This window comes from Salvelinus fontinalis, chromosome 3 (assembly GCF_029448725.1).
Source record: "Salvelinus fontinalis isolate EN_2023a chromosome 3, ASM2944872v1, whole genome shotgun sequence".
Taxonomy (NCBI): Eukaryota; Metazoa; Chordata; class Actinopteri; order Salmoniformes; family Salmonidae; genus Salvelinus; species Salvelinus fontinalis.
Window position 1 is genome coordinate 24,956,170 of NC_074667.1, and position 18,332 is coordinate 24,974,501.

Sequence of the window (18,332 nt, forward strand, 5' to 3'; positions counted from 1 at the left end):
TGGCAGTAGAATGGCCTTACTGAAGAGCTCAGTGACTTTCAACGTGGCACCATCATAGGATGCCACCTTTCCAACAAGTCAGTTTGGTTTCCATGGCCGAGCAGCTCCACACAAGCCTAAAATCACCATGCACAATGCCAAGCGTCTGCTGGAATGGTGTAAAGCTTGCCACCATTGGAGCAGTGGAAATGCGTTCTCTGGAGTGATGAATCACGCTTCACCATCTGGCAGTGCAACAGATGAATCTGGGATTGGCGGATGCCAGGAACATGCTACCTGCCCGAATGCATAGTGCCAACTGTAAAGTTTAGTAGAGGAGGAATAATGGGATGGGGCTGTTTTTCATGGTTCAGGCTAGGCACCTTAGTGAAGGGAAATCTTAACGCTACAGCATACAATGACATTTTAGACGATTCTGTGCTTCCAACTGAGGCAACAGTCTGTGGAAACTTTCTTGTTTCAGCATGACAATGCCCCCTTGCACAAAGCAAGGTCCATACAGAAATGGTTTGACAAGGTCAGTGTGGAAGAACTTGACCGGCCTGCACAGAGCCCTGACCTCTACCCTATCGAACACCTTTGAGATGAATTGGAACGCCGACTCCGAATGTGAAAAAAAACATACAGGCCAGAAATGGTAGGTTTCTAATATTTTCTCCTTCATTTTCCACACGATCGAACACACAAACGTTGAGCGTCTGTTTCATTGTAATAGAATGAAATTAAGTTTCATTAGCAAAACATGCAACCTTATTAAAAATATAATTTATCTTTAACCATTCACATGTGGCTTGTTTGGAGGTCCAATGTCCTCACATTAATATAGCATAATTTCAATGCTGATTGATAATCATTACAGGGTAACATACTTGCCTTATCCAACTTCTATTTTGTGTCATTTAGCCAAAGAGCAAACAAACACTCACACCTATCAGGGGGGCAGATCATTTTGCAATTCTATGTTCTGTGACATTGCACAAAAAATTGCAAAGCGCCTCATTGTACAACTCAGTAATTAAGCCAAAGGGTGGCAGAAATCATTCTCTGGTTTGCTGATTTGAATTGGTCTGTAAAAGCAAGATCAGAAACGTGTTTGTTTACATTTAAAGGCTTGCCGAAGTAGTGTTTGTGTATCTTTTAATGCTTTCATTTATGAGGCTTTCAGGCAATTTTCCATCACATTTACAATGTTATTGTGTCTTAAAAACAAATACTGCCTCATTAGTTCACATAAGAAAATATTTCCCTTAAAATGTTCTAAATGACTGGCCAGAAATGGTAATTATACCCCTCTGACAAATTTGGCCACAAACAGAGATTTGTGTTTCGTTGTACTCCACCCTCTTCGAGTTGAGCAGAACTCCAAATTACATTCAATGTCCAATAAAGGCTTTGTTCCTCTTATCATTAGTATAATGTAGTTTGCACACTTTTAATGCTTTTTTGTTTGTTTTCTAATGTTAACTTACTTAATTGTATTCAATGTGATTATCATGACACGACGTTATAATGCAACAGTTTGTCTCCAGCAACTATGCTAACTGATGTCAATCATTAGAGAGTTCACTTTTTTTTTTAAAGTTCAAAGTACACGTGGGCACAACGGGAAGCAGCGAATGAAGTGTGTTGGAAATAACAGGATTGACACCCACAGATATGGCATAAACCACCTGAGAGAACATATTTCTAAAAATGTTCAAATTCCAGACAAAGACCATTCTCTGAGGACAGTATTCAATCAATCCAGCCATGGTGGATTTCCGGTCAGTACTTTCAAAAGTGCATTTGATCTACACAGAAGAATATCCAGGATGGCGAGAGCTGACACTTGAAAAATAGTCAGTTGGGTTATGTGTACGGGATCAGAGTTAGTCAGGGTTGGTCAGGGTTGCGCTGGCTGATGAACAACTTGGATATCCTTTGAAGATTCTTGAAAGTAGACTTGAACAGAAAACTGTTCACTGGGTGAGATAAACTAAAACCAGCAGGACTCAGGGCCTGAGCTGTTCAGCCATGTTCGAAAATATATTTGTCACATTTTCTGAGAATTTAGAGAACATTAGGATTAGAACATTACAGTTTCGATGAGACATTTTGTACTGCCGTATAAATGCATTGTAGCTATTTATACATTCATATAGTTTAAGGAGCCCTGAACTATTATGAATGTGTACAGCGTGTTTTACAGTGCATATTGCCACCAGTGTATAATGCTTTATGAATGCTTATGGCATTCAGGGAACATTCTGTTGGTACTTCTTATACAGATGCTTTAGAATTACTTGAAGGACATTTCCGTGTTTTGTAGAGCATAATAATTTGGTTTATTTGACTTTCATAATTTGGTTTAGTACAAGATCGTAGAACAACTGTTTTCATTTCCATGTCAACATTTTCCCTTTCCCATTCCTACCCAGTCATGACACAGAAGACACTCCTGACCCCTGGTGGATGCCAGAAGTTATCGCTCAAGGAAACAGAAAAGTGTGCTCTACTCCTAATCCAGGGTTTCTCAAACGTGGTCCTGGGGGCCAACCCTGGTTGCACGATTTGTTTTTTGCCCAGCACTACACAGCTGATTCAAATTACCAACTCATCATCAAGCTTTGATTATTTGAATCAGCTGTGTAGTGCTAGGGTAAAAACTAAAACATGCACAACAGGGTGGGTCCCAGGACCGAGTTTTGGAAACCCTGCCTAATCAAGTAATCTAATGCTAGTTATGCTGCTTCAGAAAACACCATCAATCGCGAGTTAGCCTCTTCTGACCTAAGTGTTATTTTTGTCCATTTCATATGGAGATACTTTTGTCTGATTCAGACAGAATGTTTGGAAATGGATAAATAGAGGTGATCTTGACTGAAGGTCCATTCCAATACATTTTGGTAGCTAGGGGGGAATTTTGCTATGTGGTCTAACTGTATAACACAGTTGTTAAATAATGTCCACTTCTTTTTATTTATTTTTATTTTTTAAATTGAGTAAATTTCATTTTCACATTCCATTAGATGATGGCAATAGTATTTTGACTGACGTTCAGGAAGTGTCTTAACGGTGTATTCAGTCTCAACTAAACGCCTGCATTCTGCGCAACGGACATCATATTCCCATCTGTGTTGTGTGTTCCATGGAGGGACGTTTTATGTCCTTGCATATTGTAATGAATACTCAGGGAGAAAAAGGTGTAGATTCACACGCAGAGCGCGGCAGATGTTTATTAAGCCTCCGCAGAAGGCAGGAATTGTGGTCGCAGGCAATGGTCAAACACAGGTAGACAGTCAAAAACAAACAATACCTCACAACCATACAAACAGAAAGAACTGAACAAAATAGGGAGCTGATGAGACCAGGTGAGAAACGAAAATGAAAGACAGGGCTGTGTTCAAGAACACAAAGAAACAGGGCTACATTCAGGAACACAAAGAAAAGGCACACAAGGTTGACTAAGAAAAGAAAAGCAGAAACTTACACATATATCATTACTACTAATGCTGTAACTGTTGACATTCTCCCTGCTTGCTACCAAATTTGTTATCAGTTGATTTATTGTTCTCAATAATGAAAATGAAATGCAATGGATTGTAGTAGTAGGAATTACCAGTAGCCTATTAACATAGTAATTGTAGGCTACAAGTAGGCCTACATTTTACTACAGTTACAAGGCAATTTCAAATATTTTCAAATAAACTCAACTTAACAGGAGGTGTAAACACAATTTATAAAAGTTTAGACTACTTTAAAATCCTATGCATGGAAAAATGACATGATATTATAATTTGATGGTGCTATATAGTTTATTAAAATTACTGTTAGTATTAACCCTACTACTAGCTACTTTTACCCCTGTCTAAATGTACCTTCTTTCATCAATCCCTCTACTAGCCTAAACCTGCACATTGTAATAATGGTACTGGCACTGCACTGCCCTGTATATAAGACCTGTATATACAGTGCCTTCAGAAAGTATTCACACCCCATTTTGTTGTTACAGACTCAATTTTAAATGTATTACATTGAGATTTGCTTTTACTGGCCTACACACAATACCCCATAATGTCAAAGTGTAATCATGGTTTTTGAAATTTTAACAAATTAAATTCAAAATGAAAATCTGAAATGTCTTGAGTCAATAAGTATTTTACTCCTTTGTTATGGCAAGCCTAAATAAGTTCAGGGGGGAAAATGCTTAACAAGTTACATAATAAGTTGCATGATAGTGTTTAACATGATTTTTGAACGACTACCTCATCTCTGTACACCACACATACAATTATCTCTAAGGTCCCTCAGTCGAGCAATGAATTTCAAACACAGATTCAACCTCAAAGACCAGAGAGTAAGGTTTTCCAAATGCCTCACAAAGAAGGGCACCTATTGGTAGATTTAGTAAAGAAATGTTTTTACAAAAAAAGCAGACAATGAGTATCCCTTTGAGCATGGTGAAGTAATTTATTAGAATTTGGATGGTGTATCAATACACCCAGTCACTACAAAGATACAGGCATCCTTCCTAACTCAGTTGCCACAGAGGAAGGAAACCGCTCAAGAATTTCATCATGAGGCCAATGGTGACTTTAAAACAGTTACAGAGTTTAATGGATGTGATAGAACTGAGAATGGATCAACAACATTGTAGTTACTCCACAATACTATCCTAATTGACAGAGTGAAAAGAAGGAAGCCTATACAGAATAAAAATATTCCAAAACATACATTGTGTTTGCAACAAGACACTAAACTTTTTGTCCTGAATACAAAGTTTTATGTTTGGAGCATATCCAATAAAACACATTATTGAGTACTACTCCACATATTTTCAAGCATAGTGGTGGCTACATCATGTTATGGGTATGCTTGTAATCGTTAAGGACTAGGAAGTTTTTCAGGATATAAAAGAAACAGACTGGAGCTAAGCACAGACAAAATCCTAGAGGAAAACCTGGTTCAGTCTGCTTTCCACCAGACACTGGGAGATGAATTCACCTTTCAGCAGGACAATAACCTAAAACACAAGGCCAAATCTACGCTGGAGTTGCTTGCCAAGAAGACAGTGAATGTTCCTGAGTGGCCAAGTTACAGTTTAGACTTAAATCTACTTGAAAATATATGCCAAAACCTGAAAATGGTTGCCTAGCAATGATCAGCAACCAATTTGACAGAGCTTGAAGAATTATGAAAATAATACTGAGCAAATGTTGCACAATCCAGGTGTGGAAAGCTCTTAGAGACTTGCCCAGAAAGAGTCACAGCTGTAATCGCTGCCAAATTTGAGTCTACAAAGTATTAACTTAGGGTTGGGAATACTTATGTTAATTAGATATTTCTGTACTTCATTTTCAATCAATTTACTAAGATTTCTGAAAACATGTTTTCACGTTGTCATTATGGGGTATTGTATGTAGATGGGAGATAGAGAGAAAAAATAATAATACATGTTAAATTCTTAAATTCAGGCTCGAAAAACACAACACAATGTGAAAAAGCCAAGGGGTATAGATAATTTCTGAAGGCACTGTAACTGCATTATCGTGTTCATTTTTTTTTTTAATTCTCTCATTTCACGTGTTTTTCGTATCTATATTACTACCTTTACTGTGCATTGTTGAGAAAGAGCTCAGACGTTAAGCATTTCACTGTACTGGTTGACACCTGCTGTATCCTGCACGTGACCTTGAAACGTGTATAGGTTATTAACCTCTACAATATGTGGACTCGGATTATGCGTGACTGCATAAACTACATAAAATACTGATTCAATCAAACTGTACAAATTCTGGTTCAGTGACTTATATTGTATTGTAGGCTACAACCATATGAAAAATAAAGTCAGGGCATTAATGCAACTTGTAAAATGTTGTGTGACCAAGTTATAAACTAATTTAAACTAGCGTCAGTTTGTTCCATTAACGGCAATTTCCTATAGCCTATATACTGTATATCTAATAACTAACTATACATTACAAAAATAACGACAGTAAGATTGATGATAATATGAATAGGCCTAGTTATAATAACTGTATTATTCTAGCCTACAATAAGGGCCATTTTAATGTGTGGTGGACACATAGGCCTTTATGTGAGAGCATAATTTATGTGAGCAATTTTGCTTGCGTTATAGGTTTGAATTAGGTCAATTATAGTTTTGGTGGCTATTCGTGATGATTTATTGATACAATAAATCCGCTCTCTCCACTGGCTTCCAGTTGAAGCTCGCATCCGCTACAAGACCATGGTGCTTGCCTACGGAGCTGTGAGGGGAACGGCACCTCAGTACCTTCAGGCTCTGATCAGGCCCTACACCCAAACAAGGGCACTGCGTTCATCCACCTCTGGCCTGCTCGCCTCCCTACCACTGAGGAAGTACAGTTCCCGCTCAGCCCAGTCAAAACTGTTCGCTGCTCTGGCACCCCAATGGTGGAACAAACTCCCTCACGACGCCAGGACAGCGGAGTCAATCACCACCTTCCGGAGACACCTGAAACCCCACCTCTTCAAGGAATACCTAGGATAGGATAAAGCAATCCTTCTGCCCCCCCCCCCCCCCCCCCTTAAAAGATTTAGATGCACTATTGTAAAGTGGCTGCTCCACTGGATGTCATTAGGTGAATGCACCAATTTGTAAGTCGCTCTGGATAAGAGCGTCTGCTAAATGACTTAAATGTAAATGTTAAATGCAATGCGCATATCGCAATAATCCATTTGGATGGATAGACCATGTCATAGCCCATGGTCATGCAACAGTATTTTTGTATTGTGCTAGACAACTTGAATGCTCAACTTTGAGCCAATAGGTAAACTGTTTGTAAATTGAACAATCATTTTCTCAAAAAACTTTTTCCAGACACAGACATTTTTACATTAAAGCTACATTTCAGTCATTTAGCAGACGCTCTTATCCAGAGAGACTCACAGGAGCAATTAGGGCGAAGTGCCTTGCTCAAGGGCACATCGACAGATTTTTCATCTATCGGCTCGTGGATTTGAACAAGCTACCTTTCGATTACTGGTACAACGCTCTCAACCGCTTTAGCGATAGGCTAACTGCCGCCAGACAAACGTTACACATTGCCTGTATGAGGATAATAGGACTCCTAGCGCTGCCATTCAAGTAAAGTACAGTCAGCCGCTTGAATGAGCCTGAGGGTATAATATTCCTAGCTCATATTTTGGTAAAGGATTGGAAATATCTCATTATAGGCCTAATGCTTGTAATCAAATGGTTAAAAAAAATGCTAAATGAGGTTGTTCATTTACCTATTGCCTATATGCATTTGCCTATATGCGTTACTGAAATTACCTGGACAGCAATGTCCATAGCCTATCAAACAGCGTCAATTCTGAAACACATTAGACAGCAAAAAACGTGGCATCGTGAGAGAAAATGTTTAAATATAATATTCTGATTACCCACCACGGTGTAGTGATCCGCTTAATATTTGTAAAGGAAATAAGCATAAACAACAATAGCCTACTCTATTAAGAAAATAGTCTAAATATGATCAGTTTTAAGTAAATTCAGGTCAACAGAGGAAGCTGCCTGTTTCCCGCCTCGATACTATTGTATAACTGTGTTGTATAACTTCATATGCAATGTAGGCCTACTTATTTATTTATGAGTTTATTTTACCACAATCCCAGACAGGCACTAAAATAATTGCCATCCTTCTCCCTTGACAGTGGGGTCTGACGCATATGAGGGGCAAGAAACGAAATGGTGTTTCTCTCCTCACTGTAGGCCTACCCGTTGTGATCCTTTGGAAGATATAAACAAGTGAGTTTGGTTTGCTTTTTGGCTTCAGGCAAGATAGAGAGGGAAACGAAAGAAAGACAATCTTCTTGAAAGAACCGACAGATCCCCTTTGGCTCTTTTGTGTGAAGTTTTTCCCCATTCAGACAGAGCGTTCATCCGTGTGATTTCTCAACTTATTGTCATTACTTATTTATTAATTGATGCCTACTGGGTGAAATTGAGCGTCGAGGGACTCGCCACAACGCACGTTACAAGCCTGCACATCGCAGAAAACTATCTTTTGACTGCCTATGGTAGGGCAGTGCTGTGCAGGCATATAACCTATTATCTTCCAGCGAACCTCTGTGCAATTCAACTTCACCATAACATAAAAGCTGTAGCCTATAAATCTATTGTTGTTTATCCGGCGAAATAATATATTTTTTCGCCCACAGAAACGTGGCCTTGTTTACGTTGGGCGCGTTTAAGCAATTCACTTTTGTCAAGTTGGTGACCTTTTCAAAGTGTGTTGCATTAAGGGGATACAAATTGTCCGACTTGTACCTAGTCGACTGCATGAACTTTACAAAAATCATAGGATCAAATGTCATGAAGGTTTGACTGCAGTTGACTGCAAGTGTCTGCAGTTGCTATTTGCCAACTTCATCCTGCAGCCATTGCCTGGATTGTGGGAAACTCTTTCCAATTATTATAATGTTTTTGTTTGACCCATGCAAACGTGACCAAAGAGATGACTGAACTAAGAATCAACTTTGCCTTGATTCGTGTATTCAGTGGATATACACATGAATGTGATATTTGAGGCTCTCTCTCACTAATTAATTGTGCAATCTACACACATGATTTCAGTTTGTGAGGGTGTGATATGGTGGTTGTAGACATGTTTATTTCAACATTATAAAGACACACTTGCATAAACAATAGCAACACTGCCATGTTGATCTAAGCCTTGCTGTTGGAAAACCACATTAGTGTCCGACTTCAGGCTGTTGCAGATGCACCACCGCGACTTCACTCATTCGTCTACAGTCGGTTTGCTTTAGCCTTTATCACTCAAACGCGCCCAATACATTCGCGTGAATGTTGAAAAGGAAAGGAAATGCGAGGGAAGAAAACTGTTGCACGTTGCCAGTCCCTCATTGACATTTTAGGAATGATAAAAGTTCTGCCTTGCCTGGAGCTATAGCCTCGCTGGAGCCAGCGTTCATCTGCGGAAGATTGCCTTTGCTCGTTATAGCAATTATTTTACTCTAATTTAACCCCTGCCTGGATGGCATGACCGGTTAAAAGCAGCCTCAATTTGGGAGCGGGTAGTAATTTTCCCATATTATTTTCCTATTTTGCTACAAGTCTTCATCATTGCAACAATTGACATGGACTTTATTAGGTTTCAAAAATATTTTCTCTCTGTGCCCAACTGAAGAATGTCAAGTAGCCTGCATTTATGTGTCGAATGACACACGTCTGCTAACCGTAGAAGTGGCTCCTCCACAATGTAGGTGTCACCTGTCCAATTATAGTCGGTAATGACGTTCCACCGAATCGTTTAGGCCTACAGGCAATTGAGCCCTATAGACTCAATCTCTAATTTGCCGGAGTGTTTTGAAGTCTGCACAACTGATGGTTGTAGATGTTGGTCCTCACTGAGCTCTCCTGGCGCCAACAAAATCTGGGTGAGTTATTTGAAAGCAATGGGCAACAGCTGTAGAAATATATTCCGCGTTTTGCTCAGCGAAATGACATTTGACAGATCTAATTCATAGCTGTTACACTTACACTGACTGCAATGTTCAAGAAACGGCTGCTCTTTCACAATTAGGCCTACAAAAATGTGGGTGAAATATATTTTAAACTGGCTACCCCTATGGTCACACAGACAACAACAAAAAAACGTGAGTGAAAGATATTTTGAACTGGCTTCCCTTATGGTCACACAGACAAAGCATGCATGCAATTTGCGTATTCTGTCGACGCCTCTGTGTGTGTTTATTTCCAAGGTTTCTGCCTTTTAAAAGTTCAAAAGGCTTATTTTTAATTAGGCTACTTTTCCACAGTGATAGTCCAACCGGAAATATCAGGCTAAAGTCCTGCTTAAATAGTTTTTATGTATATTAAACAATAGCGTTCGAATGAAGTCGCACAATTTTTGAAGAAACATATAGGGCTACGTTTTGTTGATTGAATTAATGTATAGAAAAATGAAATACATTTGAGAGTAGATTGGTCTGAAATATAGACTACTATTCCCACATTTTCCCAGCATATTAGTCATTTTCCCATTAGAAATATTATTCAAGTAGCCAACCACTGTCTACACTCATTGAACATTGAACTCGATATTTTCTGACGCTGACACCACATCATTATGAATACTGAAGTTGGCCTAAAATCAACAAAGTGTAACAAAACATAATGTCAACAGCAAATTCAAATGTTAAAAGCAGTGAAGGCATCACTGCATTTAGCTAATATGTAATAAATAGGCACTACTCAATAACTGTTGGCACGTTTGAATTTAAATTAGGTCTATATACAGGCTTATCTAGACTGGCTACATAGAGATGCAACCAATGGAAATGCGGTTCAAAGTCATGGAAAAGTCATGAAATTCCATCTGTCAAAATGTGTATAAACCCTTAATGGTGAACAATCAGAGGTCTCTGTAGCATAATGTCATTTGGGGATTACTGTGAACATAGTCTAATGGACCGATTTGAAAAAAGACAGCTCCTGCACCTCTCATCCCAAGCCAAGCACTGAATCTAGTCATGTGTACTGCCAATCAACATGAGCAACTGCTTAATGAAAAAGAATAAACCATTTATTGTTAATTTATGTCACAAATATATTCAATATAAATGAGGGTATTTTTCAAATATACAGTAGTTTACAGTACACAAATCCCTTCCGAAGGGAATCATTCAAACAACAGACAGTGTTGTTATAATATTTTTTAAAAATGCTGTGGTTTTCCGAATTTAACAAAGAGCATTAATTGACATTGGATTAAGTAACCCACTATTTTACGCATTGACATGAATGCAAGTGAAAAATATACCATCTTAGTTATCCTTAGTCTGCAGTGACAGCAGTTCACAGAAGTGATGAGAGCCCAACCTACCTTTTGGGTCTTATGTGTGTTGGTGCAAAACCCAATGAGTAAAACTTTCGCATGGTTTAAGTTTTTAGTGGACTCGGGTAGAGCTTAGCTAAGCTTTAGTGACCCAATAATCAACCATGGCATCAAACTAATGGCAAAGTAGATGACTATACTTGACATACCGAGGAAGACTGCACTTTTACAAGGCAGTCCATACTTATGACTATCCAGTCGTGATATTCAACACCAGATAGTCTTTTGGCGATGTGGGTCTATGTTGAAGCACTTCATAGTCAACATGGCACAGAATATGTCCTTCCTTCACGTCAGGCGAGGTGATACATGCTGTATCCGACATGAGCAGCGTACAGTCCCATGGGAGACATCGGCAGGGAGTGCCTCTGGAAGTGGTGCGACCCTCCATACGACGAGGGGACATGCGCACCGAGCGGAAAGGAAATTCCGAACGCCGGAGGCAGCATTGGCTTGGCTGCCATTTTTAGTTTTTCCAGTTCTGCCTCCTGGAGCCTCTTGGCTTTGGCTCGTCTGTTCTGAAACCATATTTTCACCTGGGTCTCAGTCAGGTTGAGCGAGCTGGAGAACTCTGCGCGCTCGGCGATGGAGAGGTACTGCTTCTGGCGAAACTTCCTCTCCAGAGCCAGGAGCTGGGACGTGGTGAAAGGGGTCCGGGGCTTTCTGTTGGTCTTGTGCTTTCTCAGTGGACAGGCGGGGGGACTTAGTCTTCCTGCAATAACCACGATAGAAAACATCGTCAAAAATCATACTTTCAGAGTGACAGACATGGATGAGTTAAAGTTGTTTTGATGTGTAGAATTCATAATAATGCCATAAACTTTAAAATAGTTTATATCCAAAACACTTAATGGAACTGCCAGACGTGGCTAGGCCTATGAATTCGTAAAAACGGAGACGTTAGAAAATACTAAGTGATAAAATACCCAACTAGGTGCTTAAACTGCAAATATATATGGCAAACTAAAATTCCCACAATCAATACGTTGCTTTATATCATACAAAACTTTTCACCCAATTTACTCACGCATTATGGAAGGATAAATAGAAATTTAAAAAACTTACGTGGAGTAGGCGAAAAGCGAGGGCTCTGTATCCAAGAGTTTCGGTCTTGACTTTCTGGACTCTCGGGTTTAACCATTGCGTCCTCTTGCATGTTCATAATGTCGCCTACCGAGAACGGCGACCCGATCCGGGCCAAGGAGGGGACCGAGTTATCCAGACTCGAAAGCGAGCCCATCCGTGAGCCTAGCGCCTGGGACGTCCCCGCCATGGATGATCTTTCTGGAGGTGTCAAGTCTCTGTTCGGTTTCCTATCAGCCATCAGAGCCTCGACGCTGAAGGGAAGAATCGCAACTTTGGGCTTGATCGCTGTCTCCTCGGCCATCACGATCAAATTGGTCTGCATCTCGCCTTTTCCAACGAGAACCGAACGCGAATGAATGTCTTCAGTTTTCAAGCCAATGGATAAAGCTGACATGGTAATAGTTGGGGCCATACAGGTTTGGCCTTCACTTGGAGGTAAACACTCGAAGTATCGAAAAGTAGAGTGACAGAAATGTCTCATGTGCTCCTATGCTGATGGTATCCTCATGTTTATCTGAACACACTGGTGAGCAGTGCTATAAGGCAGGCGTGGGGACGCCACCCTCCAATCAGAAGTGATGTGGGTGGGACGCCAGAGATTCCAGTCGAGCACGAATCTCAGCCACAACTGATGTGATGAGAAGCTTGGCTATTTGACTGGCAGGGGGAAGTAAACAATGTTAGGCTACATTTTACATCTTGAAATTAACAAACCTTGTGCAAATACTTAATTGGGCATGGTAGACGTTCAATTAGCAACAGGAATGAAAACATGTTATTACTTTCAATAGAATAATTTATATAGAAAATATGAATATTATTATTAACAATCTTATTTGGTGTTATTGTTATTATTACTGTGGTGGTGGTACTCTTGCAGTAGTATATCAGTAACTGTGTAATTGCTGCTTGGGCTGTCACAAAAATTGGTTTATCAGAGGACGTGATAAGTGTCATGTTATATTGAAATGATTATCAAAGCATTATATAGGCTACTATAGGTATTTATACTATTATACTACTTATCATATGTCTTACGACTTTATGTTGCTATTACGTTCAACAGTTCAAGTAGAAACTCTCGAATGTTGCCTAACGTTCACTGCCTTCGTTTATGTGATCGGCCTCTTGCAGAGCAATTTTTATTGATGGCTGCAGGGCTCTAATCATATTGAAACACACAGGCCTTCGCAGTCATTTAGGGGTAATTATCGAGCTTGGGGGAGGGATCACTGGGATCTTTCCCTTTGACTACATCCATTAAAGTCTAAAATTATTTGGAGTCATGGAGGCAACCGTGGAGCCTATGTTCGATTTAACCTACGACTGATTTAGTCCACCTGTCTACTTTGGGAATACTTGAACATCTATATTCTAATAGGATATACAGTAGCCGTATCAGCCTTTTCTATATAGCGAGATAGGGCCAACGTTTCCTCCGTTACTTTTATGTTTGATCTCCATTATTTATCTCAAATTGATTTATTAATGACCGTGACACATAGTCATTCAATTATAACTAAGCCTATAACTCTATATAGTAAGCTATACTTTCTTTTAATTTTCTCTTCACTAAAATGAAGGGGTTAATGCAATCTCAAATGTGTACGAAAATCACGAAAAAGAGTTACTATTCTTATTTCATGCGGTCTGTTTAGCTCTCTGGAAAGCGTCTGCGTCGCTAATTGCTAAGTATAAACAATCTGTCAAGATGTGTCAGTCCCTCTAATAGTCAGACAAGTTATGTTGTTTTTAGGCGCCAGCAGCGGCATGATCAAAGCGCTCGACTTTAGGGAGACTATTGAAAATCTTTAACCCGCATCAAGAGCGCAACCCGCCTCTTCCTTGCCCGCCCTAGCCTTGGGACACTATTCAGCATGAAAAATTAGCTTTCTTAGTCGATCGCACGCCATTTCCAACTATTTAAATGGGATACTAGCTGGTGTAATAGTAGGCTACTCAGAAGAAAAGGTAAATGCTTCCTACTAGTTATTTTCAGAGAGTCCTCGGAAGTAACGTAGGCTATAGGCATCCCTACTGCGTTTAGTAGGGGAACGTGGTGATTTAGCTCTGAAGCTGTCTCAACTCTTGAGCGTAAATTCTTGTTGTTGTGTAATTACACCATTCAATGTGACATGATTTAGGAGTGATGTTTGAGGTAGCCTATCCATTATTTCTGCTGTTGTTAGGCGTATTATATAGGCCTACCCTACCTGTAATATCCATCATTAACTGTAAATTCCACTTTTGTTTTGGGATAAATAGGCTAATCATTGGTTATACCTGATACAATTTCACACAAGTGGGTAATTTAGCGTTTGCCTCATTCTACATCCGGTTCTCAGGGGGAAATACATTTGCAACTATGTATGTTTGGGAAACACTTAAGCCCATAACCTAGATTGAGTGACACTGCGTGCACCGCGCTCTCTCTTTCTTTGAAGTCACTGGGACCTCTTGTGTTGCAGGTCTGTTTGAAGTTGAGTCCCGCGACGAGTCTTCTGCTCCCGCGCACTTCTCCATCCTCGAGAACGTACTCTTAAAATGGTCCTCGCGCGTAAACACAAATAGTCACAGATGATAGCCCAAACAGTACCACGTCTAGTCAAGCGACTGCATCTTTCACCGGGTTTGGCTGTAGAGAGGACACAGAAAATAAGAAAGCAGGGACTTTATGTAGTATGTGAAATTTCCCCTCGAAGAGCGCCAGAGCCCTGGGTAAAGACACTCTTCTTTGTTTACTTCAGTTTATTTGCGTTGTGAACAGAGGGATAGCGCTGGAGGAAAATTAGAATCCCAGACACTGCCCTTTCAAAATAATTATGTGCCATGGAAAAGACGATTACCATAACATTTTATTTAAATCCCGAGGCAACAAATGAGGGCTGAGCGGAGATACAAAACAACTGTAAGCCTCATCGGAGCTTTGTTTAACTTTATAAACTACCTTTGATTCGGAGTCAAGAGGCAGGGAGGCGAGACAAAGGGCCATTGTGGTCGCCTCTGAAAGTTGTCTTAACCCTTTTCATGCAAAGTCTGTCAGTTTTGACTTAAAAGACATAAAAGGCACTGCTGATTTTAAAAGGCATTTCAGGCAAAATATTTGCACTTGGTGAAAGTAAATGACTTTCGTCTGGCCACATTACTTATATGACGAGCTGACTGATCTTATTCTCAGGTTTTTAAACCAAAACATCACGTTGCATGTGATGTGAATATTATAGCTTCGTTTCAGTTTAGCTGACCCCTTTTGTGGATGTTGAAGTATATGACAGTGGCAGGATATCCAAATAATATGAGGTTCTTTTTCTATGCATTTTGATAAAGTAATCAATGAGCGCACGTATATTTGACGCCTTATGGACGTAACACCAATCATTAAACCACAAATGGGTTGTTTCGAACTCTGGTGAACTTTTGTCATGACACATTCCCTGAACCTGTCTCTTTAAGAAATCCTAGCGCTTATCCCAGAATGGAATGTCCAATTTTGAGTGGCCTAAATTAATTTGATCTCGACATTATGATGCACTTCAGAAAGATTAAAGGGACAGCCGACAGTCTCCTCCAAGATCTCCATAATTATAGATAATGTATCATATTTCAAAGCAATTAGCTCAATCAGGCGTAACGAGGCACTTTGCTGCCAGTAAGTAACAATGCCTCATGGTCATTTAAGCTTCAACATGACATGCAGTCTCCAAGCTTGCAGGCTCGCCTGAAATCTATTGGCGCAGTTGGCAGGTGTATGTTCAAAGTCTCCTTTCTTACTGACACAACAAACCAATGAAGTCATGAAGATAGATTTGAAGTGGAGTACAGGAAGAGGGAATCTTCCAATTTTGCGACGGACACATGGTATCCTACATAGACATCTACGGCCTATCAAACCAATAGCGCAATATGTCCTCAATCAGGATATTTTCGCTCGAGCGTGTGTGCGTGTGTGTCGGCATTTCTATCACTCTATAATGATAATATAATCACGGTAAGTTTGACTGATATTGCCTTTCTCAAATCCAAGCACATTAGGCCTTCTTGAAAATATGCCTAAATACAGCATATTTAATTTAGAAAGCACTGACAAGTAGCCTATGTGTAGGCTATATGCTGCATGGATGTATCTAGTGTAGTGCGTTAGTATGCTCTTGAGTATAGGCTATTTATATAGGCTATTCGTAAAAATAAAAATACAACTTTCAGCAACACATTGTGAAAATATAGGTCCCTAAGTTATTCATCACGTTTGTGACAATGGAATTTTATATTGATTTTCACATTTCAAAATGTTGCTTCGGATTTCACCCAGGCACCCAGCCTATCATATGTTATACGGTTTCTTGCTTTAAAAACATCTGCTAACAATTCTTCAAAAATGAACGATGAATACATCCCAAAAGGAAACCCGCGCGTAATAATGAATACTGGGATGAAAAAACTACAGGTGAAAGGATCTTTATCATCTCATGCCTAGAAAATGTGGCTATACTCCGCATATTCAAGTCTCAAAGTTGAACAAATTCGCCAAGTACAAACCGAGATTGTGAACGCATTCACCATTCATCTCCTCACCTTTCACGGGTGACAGGGATGAGAGTGTCCCTACGGTGACGGCAAAAGTCTCTCGTGGTAAAGAAAGGGGGTTTCAGTTCGCTTGTCGCCTGCGCAGCGGGGGACAATATTGTTCGCAGGCCAGTGTCATTCAAAGAAATATTTGCGTGACATCGTCTCCTCGAATGCTCGGAAACTCTCATAATTTGCAAGGGAGTCTGTCATCCGTCAAGCGAATCCAGGCGAAGTACCGCAAGACTGTTTTGGTAGCCTGTCTTGCAATGGACATGCCATGCTGAGAAAATGGTAGGCCTAATAGTCATTTATTACCCTTACTGAAAATACAAGTTTAACTGTTGAAAAACGCAACTTTGTGTTAACTAGAATGTTGTACACCTTAAGCAACATTTACGTCCATCTAAGAAAAGTTAATGTTAGTGAGCAAAAAATAGCGGTATATATAGCCTAACCTAGACACCTTCCTGTATGTTCCTGTTATACCAATATAAAAGGTTTGTGTCGGAGTAATAAAAGGGCAGAGGATACTTTTCGTTGTTTGGGAATTGAAGCATTATGTTATAGCAAAATGCTCTCAGAAAATAAGTAGCCTAATGAATTACTATGAATAACTATCATTTATTATTGCTATTATTGTTATGATGATGTTATTGGTACTATATTCATTACACTAGGTTGGTAATAAAAGGAAATGGAAAGATACTTTTCCCAAGCATATAAATAATTTTATTGATAGGGGTAGTCGACACTGATGATCAATCACTTCATATGGCACTCTATCTGGCCCTCATATTTAGCTTGTCTGAGTCGGCATTAATTCAAATGTCCGTATATGACATGTTAATATAACCTAACATATCTTCACATGCAATCTCTCTCTCTCGCTCTCTCTCTCTCCCTCTCTCTCTCTCTCTCTCTCTCTCTCTCTCTCTCTCTCTCTCTCTCTCTCTCTCTCTCTCTCTCTCTCTCACACACACACCGACACACACACACACACCTTACAGTTGACCATATATGTTCCTATAAGCACATGACCTCTGGATGACATGAAAAGAGAAATAATTTCAGGATGTGAACTGCCGAATCTGACGCCACTGCCCTTATTGTCTGGCTCCCTATCTTCTGTAAGTGTTAGATAAAATTGCGTAGCTCTTTGGATTTACAACCTTTCATCCTTCAATCAACGACATCTCAATAACTCAATTACCCGAGGTATTGGTGTGAAATTGAATGATCGCCCGTTATTTCTCTCATTCCATTAAACAGAAAGCCAACTAATAAAATCATTTGCAAACCATTGGCCCGGTTAATATGATATAGGTCATGCAAATAGTTGATTTAACTAACGAGAATAATGGAATTTGGTTTTTATCGTTCCCCAACATTCTTCAAACGCTCAGTGCGCTTGTTGATTGGGAACTAGCTAAATGTATTCATAATTAAATGTGTTTGGCCTAATAAGCGCACCACAAGCAATAGCTGCAGTAACAAATCATTTCGAGACGCTGGATAAAAAACGAGTCGAAGATGCTGACGATTATGTAAATGAGGTCCATAGAGTGCTGTCACCCATTAATTCCCTATGATCCAAAAACAAATTGGTCGATTGACGAAACGTCACCTCCTAAACTTTCAATGTCGGGTTCCACATAGTCCAGTTAGTACTAATTAATAATAAATTAATAATAATAATACAGAACAGACAGACAGACAGACAGACAGACAGACAGACAGACATGTCAGTAGGCCTATGCATTTAGGCCTATACACATTTAGAAGGGTATTTGCTATGCC

General features: G+C 39.7%; 1 protein-coding gene across 1 annotated transcript; it reads right to left on the bottom strand.

Moving 5' to 3' along the window:
• Positions 1 to 10,549: 10,549 nt before the first annotated feature.
• On the bottom strand, positions 10,550 to 12,496 carry LOC129841580 (homeobox protein XHOX-7.1-like). The gene is made up of 2 exons (XM_055909929.1): positions 11,949 to 12,496; positions 10,550 to 11,595 (listed from the first exon to the last, which is right to left on the bottom strand). The coding sequence occupies exons 1-2, from the start codon at positions 12,448 to 12,450 to the stop codon at positions 11,177 to 11,179; spliced, it is 921 nt and encodes a 306-aa protein (XP_055765904.1). The 5' UTR covers positions 12,451 to 12,496; the 3' UTR covers positions 10,550 to 11,176.
• Between the last annotated feature and the right edge of the window lie 5,836 nt (positions 12,497 to 18,332).